Source organism: Pelophylax lessonae (genome assembly GCF_965119305.1).
Source record: "Pelophylax lessonae genome assembly, chromosome: 5".
Lineage (NCBI taxonomy): Eukaryota > Metazoa > Chordata > Amphibia > Anura > Ranidae > Pelophylax > Pelophylax lessonae.
Window position 1 is genome coordinate 143441335 of NC_138772.1, and position 16766 is coordinate 143458100.

At 44.9% G+C, this 16766-nt stretch overlaps 1 protein-coding gene across 1 annotated transcript in view; it reads left to right on the plus strand.

Moving 5' to 3' along the window:
- Positions 1-16766, plus strand: part of PLCL2 (phospholipase C like 2) — a 312705-nt gene that overhangs the window by 207712 nt on the left and 88227 nt on the right. The window contains exon 4 of the mRNA XM_082257834.1: positions 10473-10679. Within this exon, the coding sequence (XP_082113960.1) occupies positions 10473-10679 (207 nt within the window). The remainder of the gene's footprint in view (positions 1-10472; positions 10680-16766) is intronic.

Sequence of the window (16766 nt, forward strand, 5' to 3'; positions counted from 1 at the left end):
CAGCTGCTTACTGTACATTTAGACAAAAAATTGCTAGGATTGGAAGGTGAATGCAGGTCATACTACGCCTAACATTCAATCTGTTTTTTTCACATAGCACAGAAAAGTTTTTATAAATACTTTTATTTATTTTTTTATTGTAATGTTATTTTGGATGCACGACCGTGCTGAAAAATATGTTGCTACGGATTACCATAATAAATCAGATTATATGTAGCAGAGAAACTTTAGATTGAATTTGCTATCCGTAAAATTTCAAGAAATGTGCTTTTGGCCATAAATATTTTAGCAGCATTCTCAGATCATAAAGCGTTATCCAAAAGGGACATATTAAAAGTTGGGAACAGAGTCAATCCAATTTGTGCATCAAAGCCTCTGCTATCCATGCGTGCAAGTTTCTTTAAAATGCATCGGTCTTCAGCTCAAATACAGCCACAGATTTCACTGCCTTCCCCTTGAGCGCGCCTTTTCTGAGAATCTTTAATCAATGTTTAAGTTGTTCTAATCCACTGATAGATGCCTTTCAATTAAACATGTTTGATAATATAGAAGGGAAATGGGTTAAAGTTGAATTTCAGTTCATTTGTTTACTTTTTTTTTAATTTAACCTCTTGCTGTTGTTGGCAATATTTACATTTTTCACACACGTTTGAAAATTAGCATTTTTTTTGCTAGAAAAATGTATTTAAACCCCAAAACATATAATTTTTGAAAACAGAAGCCCTGGAGAACAAATTGGTGGCTGTTGCAATTTTGTATGTGAACGATATTTGCACAGCTTTTTTTCAAATGCAAATTTGCAGGCTACATATATGCTAAAATTTTAGTTCACACAACCACAATCTAATAATTTTTGGGTAAATGTAAAAGATAGGACTGCATTGGGTAAATGGACACTAAACATGTCAAGACTCAAAATTGCACACGCCTGTGAAATGGCGACAAACTAAAGCATCTAAAATTTTTCATAGTTGATGCTTTGAAAGCCTTTACAAATTGTCAGTTTTGCATTAACCATGAATTATTGTCCTAAAATCAGGGCCAGCCCTACCATGGGGCCCGCTGGTTCCATTGGACCCAGGCGGAACTTTTAGAAGGTCGGCAAATTGACACCTAAGAAGATTTTTTTAGAGCAGCTTGGTGCGCATCGCCGGCACCAGATCAGATGTACAGCTTTCCTCCACCTGGCCCAGCAGGTGCAGCAGGTCTGTTCCTTCCATAAGATTGCAGCACTTCCCCCTCCTCTCCCCTCCCCTACCTTACACAAGATGGTAAGCATGGCTGGTCTAGACAAAGGCGGGACTTTTCAAGTTAAGACGCAGGTGATTGTTACTAGACAGCAGGGCAGTCCCAGCAATTAATTACATGTCTTTCACGTGAAAAGTCCTTTAGTGGAGATGTGGGGGGGGGGGGGGAATCTGTGATGAGGGGGGATCTTTGATGGGATGGTCTATGATGAGGGGAGTCTGTGATGGGGAGGTCTGTGATGGGGGCTACGGTCGGGGGGTCTGTGATGGAATGGTCTATGATGAGGGGAGTCTGTAATAGGGAGTGAGACTGTGATAGAGAGGAGTCTGTAATGTGGGGGGGGGGGGGTCTGTTGATGGCGAGGAGTCTGTGTAGGAGGGGGGCTCTGTGATGAGTTGGGATCTGTGATGAGGGTAGTCTGTGTTAGGGTGATCTGTGGTGGAGAGGAGTCTGTTGGGGGGGGGAAATCTTTGATGAGGGGAATCTCTAATGTTCTGGTCTGTGATGAGGGATCTGTGATGAGGAAAGATCTGTGATGTGTGTGTGTGTGTGTGTGTGTGTGTGTGGTATATAATTTTGCATATAGGCAAGGTGCTGTTGCATGTAAATCTGACTTCCTGATAAATTTAATTGTGGTTTATTTATCATAATGTAAAATAATGGATTTGGTGAGCGTGATTTTTTTTTTTTGGGGGGGGGTAGAATTTCATTCTTGGACTTAGGCACCACAATGTCTTGGACCAGCCCTGCCTAGAATTGTTGGTCTTGCTAGGTGTTTGCATAGGCCTGTGGACCTACGTGCGCATTTGTGTGTATGCACCGGCAGATGGGGGGTACTGTTAATTTTTTTATTTACCGTATATACTCGAGAATAAGCTGACCCGAATATAAGCCGAGGCCCCTAATTTTACCACAAAAAAGTGGGAAAACTTATTGACTCGAGTATAAGCCTAGGGTGGGAAATGCAGCAGCTACTGGACCACCACGAGACACAAAACAGGGGCTGCGGCCATGGTGCAGGAGATGGTTCAGGCATGGTACAGGAGATGGCACAGGTCATGGTACAGGCATGGCACAGATCATGGTATAGGCGTGGCATAGGTCATGGCACAGGTGATGGTATTGGCATTGCACAGGTGATGGTATTAGCATTGCACAGGTGATGGTATAGGCATGGCACAGGTGATGGTATAGGCATGGCACAGGTGATGGTACAGGCATGGCACAGGTGATGGTACAGGCATGGCACATGTGATGGTACAGATGAAGGTACAGGGCATGGTACAGGTGATGGTATAGGCATGGCACAGTAGGTACAGGCATGGCACAGTAGGTACAGGCATGGCACAGGAGATGCAGTACTGCGGGCATGGTACAGGAAAATGTTCTGTACCATGCCCGCAGCACTGCATGAGGAAATGCAGGAGCTGCGGAGGAGTCTCACTTAACTGTCGGTGAGGCGCCTTCGATTTAAAAATGGCGCCAACGATGCTCAGGAAAGCTCGTACACGTTCGGCTATTCCCGGGCATGCGGTGCATGCGTAGTGACATGGCAGCGGGCGGCGCCATTTTTAAAAAGTAAGTGAGCCAGTGACTCGAGTATAAGCAGAGGGGGGCTTTTTCAGCATGAAAAAAATGCTGAAAAACTTGGCTTATACTCGAGTATATATGGTATATTTTAATAAAATATACTAAAAAAAATTATATATATTACAGTATCTCACAAAAATGAGTACACCCCTCACATTTTTGTAAATGTTTTGTTATATCTTTTCATGTGACAACACTTACGCTTTACGAGTATACAGCTTGTATAACAGTGTAAATTTGCTGTCCCCTCAAAATCACTCAACACACAACCAATGATGTCTAAACTGCTGGCAACAAAAGTGAGTACACCCCTAAGTCAAAATGTCCAAATTGGGCCCAATTAGCCATTTTCCCTCCCCGGTGTAATGGGACTCGTGTTACAAGGTCGCAGGTGTGAATGGGGAGCAGGTGTGGTAAATTTGGTGTTATTGCTCTCTCTCTCATACTGGAAGTTCAACATGGCACCTCGTGGCAATAAAACTCTGAGGATCTGAAAAAAAAAATTTTGCTCTACATAAAGATGGCCTAGGCTATAAAAAGATTGCCAGGACCCTGAAATTGAGCTGCAGCACGGTGGCCAAGACCATACAGCGATTAACAGGACAGGTTCCAGTCAGAACAGGCCTCACTATGGTCGACCAAAGAAGTTGAATGCACATGCTCAGCGTCATATCTAGAAGTTGTCTTTGGAAAATAGATGTATGAGTGCTGTCAACATAGCTGCAGAGATTGAAGGGGTAGGGGGGGGGGGGTCAGCCTGTCAGGGCTCAGACCATACGCCGCACACTGCATTAAATTGGTCTGAACTGCTGTCATCGCAGAAAGAAGCCACTTCTAAAGATGAAGCACAAGAAAGCCCACAAACAGTTTGCTGAAGGCAAGCAGACTAAGAACATGGATTACCGGAACCATGTCCTGTGGTCTGATGAGACCAAGATAAACTTATTTGGTTCAGATGGTGTCAAGCGCTAGTGGTGGCAAACGGGTGAGGAGTACAAAGACAAGTGTGTCTTGTCTACAGACAAGCATGGTGGTGGGAGTGTCCTGGTCTGGGGCTGCATGAGTGCTGATGGCACTGGGAAGCTACAGTTCATTGAGGGAACCATGAATGCCAACATGTGCTGTGACATACTGAAGCAGAGCATGATCCCCTCTCTTCGGAGACTGGGCCGCAGGGCAGTATTCCAACATAACGACCCCAAACACACCTCTTACACGACCATGGCCTTTCTAAAGAAGCTCAGGGTAAAGGTAATGAACTGGCCAAGCATGCTCCATACCTAAACCCTATTGATCATCTGTGGGGCATCCTCAAACCGAAGGTGGAGCGTAAGGTCTCTAACATCCACCAGCTCTGTGATGTTGTCAAAAGGAATCCAATGGCAAACTCTGGTGAACTCCATGACCAAGAGGGTTAAGGCAGTGCTGTAAAATAATGTTGGCCACACAAAATATTGACACTATGGGCCCAGTTTGGACACTTTAACCGCTTGCCGACCGCCGCAAGTCACGGACCACCCCGCGCGTGTGACTGGCGGACCCGATGTCCACCGGTCACTCGTCGATCGTCGGGGAGAGGGAGAAAGTCAGGCGGCTTGTGTAAACAAGCCACCTGTCATTCTCCCCTGTGTAAAAACACTGATCACACGGATCTACTATGTAGATCCGTTGATCAGTGTCCTTACAGCTCAAGCCACAGCCAATCACAGTAGAAAGCACGCCCTTAGGGACACACACAGCCCCTCCCTCCCAAATAAAGTTAACCCCTTCACTACCAGTGTATTTTTACAGTAACAGTGCATTTGTATAGCACTGATTACTGTAGAAATGTCACTGGTAACCCCAAAAGTGTCAAAAATGTCAGTCAAGGGTCCGATCTGCTCGCCGCAATGTCGCATTACCGCAAAAAAATCGCAGATCGCCGCCATTACGCGTTAAAAAAAAACCAACAAAAATGACAAAAATCTTTCCCTTTGTTAGTAAACGCGATAACTTTTGCGCAAACCAATAAAAATACGCTTTTTGCGATTTTTTTTTTACCAAACATAGGTAGCATAAAACAAATTGGCTGAAAATGTTAAAAAATTTTGATTTTTACATTTTTGTTGGGGGAATTTCATATAAAAAAATGTGAAAAATATTGTTATTTTTGCAAAATTTACGCTCTTTTTTTGTTTATAGCGCAAAGAAAAACTGAAATATCATATGGTCCTAAGTATTCAGACCCTTTGCTGTGACACTCATATATTTAACTCAGGTGCTTTCCATTTCTTCTGATCATCCTTGAGATGGTTCTACACCTTCATTTGAGTCCAGCTGTGTTTGATTATACTGATTGGACTTGATTAGGAAAGCCACACACCTGTCTATATAAGACCTTCCAGATCACAATGCATGTCAGAGCAAATGAGAATCATGAGGTCAAAGGAACTGCCTGAAGAGCTCAGAGACAGAATTGTGGCAAGGCACAGATCTGGCCAAGGTTACAAAAAGATTTCCGCTGCACTTAAGGTTCCTAAGAGCACAGTGGCCTCCATAATCCTCAAATGGAAGACGTTTGGGACGACCAGAACCCTTCCTAGAGCTGGCCGTCCGGCCAAACTGAGCTATCGGGGGAGAAGAGCCTTGGTGAGAGAGGTAAAGAAGAACCCAAAGATCACTGTGGCTGAGCTCCAGAGATGCAGTCAGGAGATGGGAGAAAGTTGTAGAAAGTCAACCATCACTGCAGCCCTCCACCAGTCGGGGCTTTATGGCAGAGTGGCCCGACGGAAGCCTCTCCTCAGTGTAAGACACATGAAAGCCCGCATGGAGTTTGCTAAAAAACACCTGAAGGACTCCAAGATGGTGAGAAAAAAGATTCTCTGGTCTGATGAGACCAAAATAGAACTTTTTGGCCTTAATTCTAAGCGGTATGTGTGGAGAAAACCAGGCACTGCTCATCACCTGTCCAATACAGTCCCAACAGTGAAGCATGGTGGTGGCAGCATCATGCTGTGGGGGTGTTTTTCAGCTGCAGGGACAGGACGACTGGTTGCAATCGAGGGAAAGATGAATGCGGCCAAGTACAGGGATATCCTGGACAAAAACCTTCTCCAGAGTGCTCTGGACCTCAGACTGGGCCGAAGGTTTACCTTCCAACAAGACAATGACCCTAAGCACACAGCTAAAATAACGAAGGAGTGGCTTCACAACAACTCTGTGACTGTTCTTGAATGGCCCAGCCAGAGCCCTGACTTAAACCCAATTGAGCATCTCTGGAGAGACCTAAAAATGGCTGTCCACCAAAGTTTACCATCCAACCTGACAGAACTGGAGAGGATCTGCAAGGAGGAATGGCAGAGGATCCCCAAATCCAGGTGTGAAAGACTTGTTGCATCTTTCCCAAAAAGACTCCTGGCTGTATTAGATCAAAAGGGGGCTTCTACTAAATACTGAGCAAAGGGTCTGAATACTTAGGACCATGTGATATTTCAGTTTTTCTTTTTTAATAAATCTGCAACAATGTCAACAATTCTGTGTTTTTCTGTCAGTATGGGGTGCTATGTGTACATTCATGAGGAAGAAGAATGAACTTAAATGATTTTAGCAAATGGCTGCAATATAACAAAGAGTGAAAAATTTAAGGGGGTCTGAATACTTTCCGTACCCACTGTATTTGCTATGGTAAAAAAAATGCACCAAAAACACACCTCCCCGTTACAATGAATAGAAAACGCTTAAAATATGGCAAAAACTCACCCATGGTTGTGTTTTTTGGAGCTTTTTTTGAGTCGCATGCCTTTTTTCACAAGTGCTAAATGCACTGGAAACATTGCAAAAATGCAGCAATAACACATATTCATTTTTATTGCATTTTTGCAACTGAGCAGTGTGAAAGCAGCCCTAAAAAGGATGTCTGAATGGTCCAATATTACTGATGATCTGAGCTTACGTTCAATGTACCTTGCAACACAAAGTAACTATAGCAAGAGTTTGTTTGTGGATGCATTCTGTGTTGAGTTGCATTGGGCTTCTGATATTTATCTGTAATGGATGAAAAGGGAATGGCAAACGGCTCCTGTGCCATGTGGTGTACAGTTTTCCCAGACCCTGCACAGGACAAGTCACTGTCCTACACTTTACAAATAAACACTCACAAAGTTTATTCAGTGCAGTCTCATGACTTTTGACGCAGTTATTCCCTCCGGCACTCCTAATTTTAATTGACTTGTGCGCCATTCTTCAAAGAGCTGCTCAGCTGCCATTTAGTTAAAAGATTTACTTTTACATGTCCTACGGGCACTCGTGTTCTTGAAACTGAGCAGCTTGTTTATGTTTGGCCAATGCAATTTGCTGTTCAGACGATGTTCCATTAAGTGACTATTGGGTCTGCAATCCAATTTAGGATATCGGCTTAATCCCCTTGGACATGCATGCTTGAGTGATTATTGACTTCTCATTGCAAAGCTGATACTCTGCTTCCAGGTAAATTTAATACTGTGGATGAGGCTGCTTGGAAAGTAAGCAGCAACCATCAGCGTGCTCTGGGTTTTAGACTAATCAAAGGGAACTAAAATATTAATTTGTCTGCTCAACTCATTAGATTTTGAGCCAAAACCCAACCAAAACCTTTTTTTTTTTTTTTTTTGGGGTAAAGTAGTGATATCAAAATCTTAATGAGGTTTTTATTGCTGTGACCCCATTAGAAAAATTTCCTGTTTCTTCCTCTCTCAATGACAGGGAATGTGATTCAGGAAGTGATAGGAAAATCTCTTTGATGGGTATCGAAACAACAAAAACTTTTTTATTTTTGTTTAGTTGAGCCCTCATTCATGCTGATTTCAAACCCGCATTTCAGAGCGAGTTCAGGGGTGATTTGAATGACATCTGTATGGGTTCATCCACAGATGTCTATTAAAATCGCCCCCAAAGTCGTCAAAAGCAGGAACTACTTTTGGAAATCTGTACAGCACTGCAAAGTCGGCGTCGCACCAGTTAGGACAAATGCCATTGCTGGCAATAGGCTGCAATCTGGCATGCTTTTGATATGTTGCAGTTTGTGTCCGCCTAATTTTTTGTCCTGGTGTGACATGATCAGGATGTGATGGGATAGTTTCCTGTTTGAGACAAAAAAAAAAAAAAAACTAAAACCTGATACAAGTTCTACCCCAACACACTGTAATCCAAAGTTAAACCTTAAATTTTTTTATTTTATTTTTATTTTGTATTAAAAATATTAAACCGTTTATACTTGCCTGCACTGTTCAATGGTATTGCACAGAGAAGCCCTCGTCCTCCTCTTCTCGGATCCCCCTGCTGGCACTCCTGGCTCCACTTCTTCAGCGAGTGAGCAGCTTTCTATGGGGGCACTCAAGTTGGCTCGCTGCTGTGCCACCCCGTCTGCATCTATTGATACAGAAAGAGCGGCTCAGCCTCCCCCCCCCCCTCCCCACCACTTCATCACAGAATTTGATATTGCCAAGGAAGAGAGTGGTGAGAGCTACTGCTCTCGTGCACATCGCTGAATCAAGATCATGCTCAGGTAAATATAAGGGGGGGGGGGGGGCTAGTGAGATCTTCTGGTATAGAAGTTTTTTTTTTATACCTTCGGTCCATTCACACAAGCTTTCTGATCTGGTCCGCCTGCCAGTTTTTCAGGCGGACCTGTCTCCTGGACTAATGGTGGCAATTAGGGTGTACCTGGCAGCTACGGAGTCTTTTAGGAAGTCAGACTCACTATTTGTGCTCACTGATGGGCCTCAGAAAGGGTTGTCCGCTTCCTCTGCGACCATTTCCAGATGGATCAGACAGTGGTTGAGGTCCATTCCATCAAGGGTCAGGTTCCTCCTTTCCCTGTCCAGATGCATTCTACTCGGGCGCTCAGTGCCTCCTGGGCCTTCCGTCATCAGGCGTCAGTGACATAGGTTTGCAAGGCGGCCACCTGGTCGTCGGTGCATACTTTAATAAAGTTCTATAAAGTGGATGTGTTGGCATCTGCAGATGCTTCCTTTAGCTGCAAGTTTTTTGCAGGCTGCTCTTTAGAGGACCTGGTCCTTTTTGAGGGTGTTTTTTTTTTTTTTTTTTTCATGTGAGCTCCAGTTGTTTTGGTTGAGCTCCTGTTTACCTGGTTAGCTATAGTTAGCCTTGGGAGTTTCTTTTTCGCAGTTCCCACCCCTCATGTTTAACACTGCTTTGGGACATCCTAATGGTTAAGAAGCTCAGGAGCTGTATCCGCCAATGAACGAAAGAGAAAATATTTTTGACTTACCGTAAAATCCATTTTTTTGTACTTACCGTAAAATCTATTTCTCTGAGTTCATCTATGGACACAGCACCCACCCCTTTATGGAGTTTGGATACTGCTAATACTGCTTGCTACTAGACTGATTAGCTAGAGCAGAGAGGGGGGTAATATACCAAGCTGAGGACGGCCCATGGGCGTAGCCTGGTGTGTTTGGTTCTGCCTAGTCCTACTCCTGGAGGAGGCAATATAACCCAGTAGTTATGATTGATGGAGCACTGTCCGTCGATGAACTGAATGAAGAGAAATGGATTTTACGGTAAGTACAAAAATCATATTTTCCTGCTTGTATGATTGGCTCACCAATATTCCCAGAAGTCTGCCTAAGATATAAGTTAGATTTCAGGCATCCCCTGCAACAAAAATGTCATTTATGGTGAGATACTGCCAATAGGAAATCACGTCTAAAGGGATGCAGGCCTAGCAGCTTTCCTCATTAGTGCTCTGCAGCCTCACAGCTGATTGATCACCCAGAGGTGAATGTTTTTTTTCTCAACAGAAGTGGAGTTACTCTTTAAATACCGGTTGCACTTTTGCAATATTGCTCTGCACCTTAGCTGTATTAATAAGGCAGAGGCAGGGCTTTGAGGGGCCTTGATCCATCTTGCCCCATGACAAGCTAACCAGCCAGTTCCTTGCAGAAAATACATAAATAGCATATGTATTCTTAGTAAAGAAAAATGTAAAGTTAGAAGAAATCCACAACTATTAGAAGGCCATTTTAGAAGACAGATAATGTACATAATTAGGTGGTTCATAACACTGAGGCTCGGTTCACATATATGCGATGCGGGAAGGCTGCGAATTCGCAGCCTGTTCCCGCATCGCACACGCACCCCCGGCAGTTCACACTGCCATATGCGATACGCTGGGGGTGTCAATGTAATCTTAACGACACCCCCCAGTTTGATCGCATATCGCAGTGCGATCGTGCAGTTCGCACAGGATCGGATCGCACAAGTGTGAACCGCTGTGCGATCCGATCCTGATGCGGCTGCAAAAATGCCTCCTGTGCGTGTTTGCTGCGGGAGCGATGCGAATTTAGCCATACAGTTTGTATGGCTAAACTCGCACCGCACAGCTGATCGCATGTAATGTCGGAGCAGTGCGCTCCGACATTACATGCGAACCCCGCACACGCACAAGTGTGAACCGGGGCTTAGAATATCTAGAGGTGAAGTAGAAAACCCTCTAACCTGAATGTTACTACACTATTTTGTAGAAATGGGGCCAAAGGTTTGTATTACACGATGTACAGTGAATACTTGCATATATTGACATTTTTTTTATGTAAGCCATCTGCAGTATATTTTCCAACACCTAATGATATTTTGTGTTGTTTTTATGCCTACAGAATGCAGTAGTATCATTCAAAGAGCTGTGCGGACTTTCTCCTGTAGCTAATCTTATGCAATGTATAATGGCCTTGTCAACCCGCCTAGCTGGACCTGACAACACCCCTGTGGTACTTATGAACCTCAGTGATCAGTACCCAACCATGGAGCTACAACAAGGCGCTGTGCCAGAAGTCATGAAGAGGATTTTTACCGCCTATGACTCTGTGAGTAAATAATTTCTTCTGCTGTCCTTAGGGACTCCCTGTATAGATCTGTTCACCAGTGTGCATCTGAAAAAATATGTATCCACTTTCAATTGTTATATGGAGCCTTGCTTCCTAGGGATTGCCTAAAGGAGAAATACAGCTTGTTTGGCTGTACTTCTCCTGTGGATCACAGGACTGCAGTTCATTCTGCACTCCTGTGACCCGCGTTACGCAGACAGCGGGCTGAAGTCCACTGACGTCACAGAGCCGTTGCAGGCTCGGGCAAGATCACGACAATGGAGTCAGTATCCGCCCACATGCCTGGACTGGCACCTGGCTCAGCCTCTCAACGAGCCGCTGAGAGCCTGAGCTGGCTGCTCCCATCCCCTCCACAGCTCAGCACTCCAGTGAACGAGGAGGGGGCAGTTACCAACTCTCTGCTCACGGAGCCCTGAGAACCGATCGATCAGCAGTGTTTGATTGGTTCTCAGTGTTCGAGCCAGCGGGGGACAGATGCAGCACCAGACTGATGCTGCATGCACCTAGAATTGTGAATATAAAAAATCCCATGCATCTCTTAATTTTTGTATTAGTTACGTGCATTTTTATCCTGTCAGAGCAGAAGTGTTAGGGTGTAAGGATTTCTGATCTTCCTGAGCACAGGTCTAAAATTAGACACTCAAACTGTCAAATGCCAAAGATGTTGTCTGCATTATATGAAGGGGTTTGGTTTTAGACAGTTTAGCCCTCATCCAGCCTGTCAGTTTTCAGCCCTCAGTTTCCTCAAGTGTCAAGTCTCCATGGGACTGCCAATCTGACACTGAATGGGAACTAACTGCCACTGACATCACCAGTGACACCAATATAGTGATCAGTGATAATACTATACACTGTCCTTGTACTAATGACACTGGCTGGGAAGGGGATAACATCTCAGGTAATCTAGGGGTTATACCAACGATGGGGCACTGATCCTCCCACTGACACCAACGATGGGGCACTGATCCTCCCACTGACACCAACGATGGGGCACTGATCCTCCCACTGACACCAATGATGGGGCACTGATCCTCCCACTGACACCAATGATGGGGCACTGAACCTCCCACGGAAACCAATGATGGGGCACTGATCCTCCCATGGAAACCAATGATGGGGCACTGATCCTCCCACCGACACCAATGATGGGGCACTGATCCTCCCACCGACACCAATGATGGGGCACTGATCCTCCCACCGACACCAATGATGGGGCACTGATCCTCCCACTGACACCAATGATGGAGCACCGAGTCTCCCACTGACACCAATGATGGGGCACTGTCCCTCCTACTAACACAAATTATGGGGCACTGATCTTCCTACGAATACCAGTGATAGGATACTATTCCTCCTCCTCCTGACCCTGGGCTGTATTATTTTATTTTACTCCCACTGACCACTGAGCCTTAGATATCATCTACACCTATTGGCACTGGGGCATCTTCTACTCCAACTGGCCACAGTCCAGCCCTCCTAAAGTCGAATGGACAGTAAACCAGCCTGTTGATTAGAAGGTTTGGCAACACCTGACATAGGTTATTAGTAATTTATTGATACTCACCTAGAGAAATCTGGGTGGGCATAATTCGAAGATTTTTCTGACTTAACATTTTTTTTCTGCAGTCTGATTTTACTACATATACCACATTATGATGGTTCTTTATACTAAGCTGATATAGACTGTATGCTTTATCAACAATTTCCCTTTTAGCATGCAGCTTCTTCAGGGTTGTCCCTCCCATCAAAAAGTGTGTTATCTGCTCCAGAATTCTAAGTTCGATTAGACCAATACAACATGAAAATGTCCTGTCTAAACAAGGTTACCTAGCAGAGAGGTGTTGCTTGAGCAGCCTTTTTCAACCAGGACGCCTTGAGGTTTCATCAGGGGTGCCTTGGCAAAATGCCTAAAAATTGCCCCAAAACTATATACAAGCCGGTGGGTGGATGAAACCTGCCTTTTAGTTACCAAAAGCCACAGGTTTTCATTGTACACCATAACAACTTTCTAGCTGCTAACCTCCCAACGACCAATTGCATCATCAGTTGATAAGGAGGTTGTCAGTTGCCTGCATATCATCCCTGTTTGACCCTCCCTTGCCTCTGTCTTTTAGCTTTGGAGTCTCATTAGCAAAGTTATGGAGAAAAGCAAAGTGTATTTGCTTTGAAAGTATAAATCACTCTTAAAGCTGGGTGTCCTACGTGTATTAATGTTGCTGCATTATGTAAAACTATCAGAATCGTTTTTACATTTTAGAATGGGGCGCCTCAAAGCTGTCCATAATTTTGGAGGGTGCCTCGAGATTGTCCATAATTTAAAAGGGTGCCTTGACTGAAAAAAGGTTTAGAAACGCTGGCTTGGAATACCAAAGGCGTGTGCCTTGGCTTCCAGTAATGGAAATCCAGCCCTGCCCATACCCATCAATATGTCAGTGTGCTAGCCGCAGGGAACTTTATGGTTGTGATGAAGATCCGTTTTTATTACAGTCTTAGTTGAAAGAAAACTAAATTGCCAGAAGCTCAATATTTGGAGCTGTCAAGTTCTACTTTACAGGTTATGCAAAATAACCAAATGATGCAATACCTGTACACTAATTATTAAAATGCAGGCAAGGTATTTGTGAATCAAAAACGCAATGTCATATTGGTGGCCCTTTATCTATTAAGGGTATAAGTAGATAAGAGAGCAACCCCCCACCCCCATGTCTTCTTGTTACTTGCAATTTTGAGCTTCTTTTCAATATACATTCTGTGTCTTGCCTGGTATAAAGCATTTGGAATCTCTCCCTGTCTACTTCACTTGTGCCACACAGATCAGGTGCCTGGAACTTTTAAAATGCTGAAAGGTGGAGAGCCCAATTGCAGGGTGATTCAGTAGCGACTCAGCAGCATTTAGTGATTCCATACCAGGTAGAGACCTGAGCTCCTGGTCAAACTGATCTCAATACAATGTCCCTTATGGCAGCGATACACTATACGAAAAATCGGTCGAAATTCGGTTATTTGGACAGTCCATTTGTTTTTCACCCAGTTAATGGACACAAATCGGTAATCGGTTACGTTTTTTAGCCAAAAAAAAAACAAAGTTTGGAAATTTTCTCTCGAATAAACGATAAATTCAAAGGTTAACCAGTTCTGGACCGGAAGGATTTGCCCCCTTAACCGCTTGCCGCCCGCCCGCCGTCATATGACGGCGGAGCGGAGCGACCATTATCCTGGGCCGCCGTCATATGACGGCGGCACTTTAAGCAGGGCAGGCGCGCGATCGCGTGCGCACCGCCCTGCACTGCCGGTGTCAGGGTGTCCCCGGGACACCCCCCGTCACCGGCAGGGGGGAAACAGCCAATGGGCGTGGCTGTTTCCCACGTGATCGGCTGTGTTCCAATGACACAGCCGATCACAATGAAGGCGCCCACTAGATGACCGCGCATGCGCGATCGGGAGCGCGCAGCGCGGTCATGTCGGTGGCACTGTGTTCCGTAGGAACACAGCTGTCACCGGCGGTAGTAAACAGTCACTGACAGTGACTGTTTACTATGTGATCGGCTGTGAATCCATTCACAGCCGATCAGAAAATGTAAACAAAGAGCAGTAACTGACTGTTACTAGCTCTTCTCTCCTCATACAGTTTCCAGTATGAGGGGAGAAGAGCTAGAAATAGTGAGTTACTGCTCTGTACACATGTCACAAAGTAAAAATCACACTAATAAAGGTCCCCACACTGTCCTCAGCCCCCCCCAGTGTCACCTGTCACCCAACAGTCACCTCATCAGTGCCCAGAAATTGACACCCATAACGTTCACATGTGAGCGCAGCGATCGCAGGCAGAATCACTGCGATTCTGCCCGCGATCCGGAAATCATTGCAAATCGCGGGACGCCTGTGCGTTGCCCTCGATTTGCAATAGCACCCCAAACGCTGTGCGATGTTGCCGCCATTTCCGCCTGCCGAATCGCGGTAACATCGTGCAAACATCGCATGACGCTCAAAAAAGGTACAAGAGTTTCTTTGGGGCGTCATGCGTTGTTTGCGCAATGTTACCGCGATTCGGCAGGCGGAAATCGCAGCAACATCGCACAGCGTTTGGGGTGCTATTGCAAATCACGGGCAACGCACAGGCGCCCCGCAATTTGCAATGATTTCTGGATCACGGGCAGAATCGCAGTGATTCTGACCGTGATCGCTACGCTCACATGTGAACGTAGCCTAAAATTCACCGGTCACCAGAGACTGCCATCAGTACCGCCGTGCACCATCGCCCGTCACCTGTCACCCATCAGTGACCATCGCCCGTCACCTGTCACCCCATCAATCACCGTCACCTGTCACCCCATCAGTCATCGTCACCTGTCACCCCATCAGTCATCGTCACTTGACACCCCATCAGTGATCGTCACTTGTCACCCCATCAATCATCGTCACATGTCACCCCGTCAGTGACTGTCATCTGTCACCCCATCAATCATCGTCATCTGTCACCCCATCAATCATCGTCACCTGTCACCCCATCAATCATCGTCACCTGTCACCCCATCAATCATCGTCACCTGTCACCTCATCAATCATCATCACCTGTCACCTCATCAATCATCGTCACCTGTCACCCCATCAGTCATCGTCACCTGTCACCCCATCAGTCATCGTCACCTGTCACCCCGTCAGTCATCGTCACCTGTTTGCCATATACATGCAATCACTTACTGACCGCCTAACGACTATATGCGTCGGCCATTAAAAGCTAAATACTGGGGTTATGGCAGCAGATAGCCCCCATAACCCCGGTATTTTTTTAAACGGCGGGCGGTCGGCTTTCAGATAAGGGTGGTCCCAGTGGCGGATTCGCCGCGGAATTACCCTTACGGTGCAGGGGAAGAGGTGCCCCCCCCCCTCCTGCCGCGTCCCAGACGTTTTCCCAGCTTACCGGACCCGCCGGCAGCGGGGAAAACTATCCGGTCCCGGATCCTCAGAGACAGGAAGTCGAGTGAGGGCAAGATGGCCCTCACTCAACTCTATGGTCTTGGAGGACCGGAGCTACGTCAAAAGACGTTGCCTAGCAACCAGTTTAAAGGGCCGCTTTTTTTTTTTGCTTTTTTTTTTTCCCTCTTTCAACAATTTTTTTTTTTTTTTTCTTTTTTAGTGTAGTTGTGAGGTGTGAGGTCTTTTTGACCCCAGATCTCACAATAAAGAGGACCTGTCATGCCTATTTCTATTACAAGGGATGTTTACATTCCTTGTAATAGGAATAAAAATGATCAAAACATTTTTTTTTTTAAACTGTGTAAAAATAAAAAAATAATAAATAAAATAAATAGGAAAAAAAAAAAAAAAAAAAATTAAAGCGCCCTGTCCCCGTTAGCTCGCGCGCAGAAGCAAACGCATACGCAAGTCCCGCCCACATATGTAAACGGTGTTCAAACCATACATGTGAGGTATCGCCGCGATCGTTAGAGCGAGTGCAATAATTTGAGCCCTAGACCTCCTCTGTAACTCTAAGCTAGTAACCTGCAGAAATTTTTAAAATGTTGCCTATGGGGATTTTTAAGTACCAATGTTTGGCGCCATTCTGTGAGCATGTGCAATTTTGAAGCATGACATGTTTGGTATCTAATTACTCGGCGTAACATTATCTTTCATATTATGGAAAAAAATTGGGCTAAATTTACTGTTTTCTTATTTTTTAGTTCAAAAAAGTGAATTTTTTTCAAAAAAATCGCATTTGGAAGACTGCTGCGCAAATATGGTGTGATAAAAAATATTGCAACGATCTCCATTTTATTCTCTAGGGTCTCTGCTAAAAAAAAATATATAATGTTTGGGGGTTCAAAGTAGTTTTCTAGCAAAAAAAAATATTTTAGCTTGTAAACACCAAGTGTCAAAAATAGGCCCAGTCTTAAAGTGGATAAATGGACAACTTTGTGTAAAGCGCTACTTGGATGTGAGGCCTATGTATGTGGCCAGGCTGTGAAAAAGTGTTACACATGTGGTATCGCCATACTCAGGAGGAATAGCAGAATGTATTTTGGGGTGCAAGTTTTGCTATGTACATGCGATGTGTTAGAAATATTG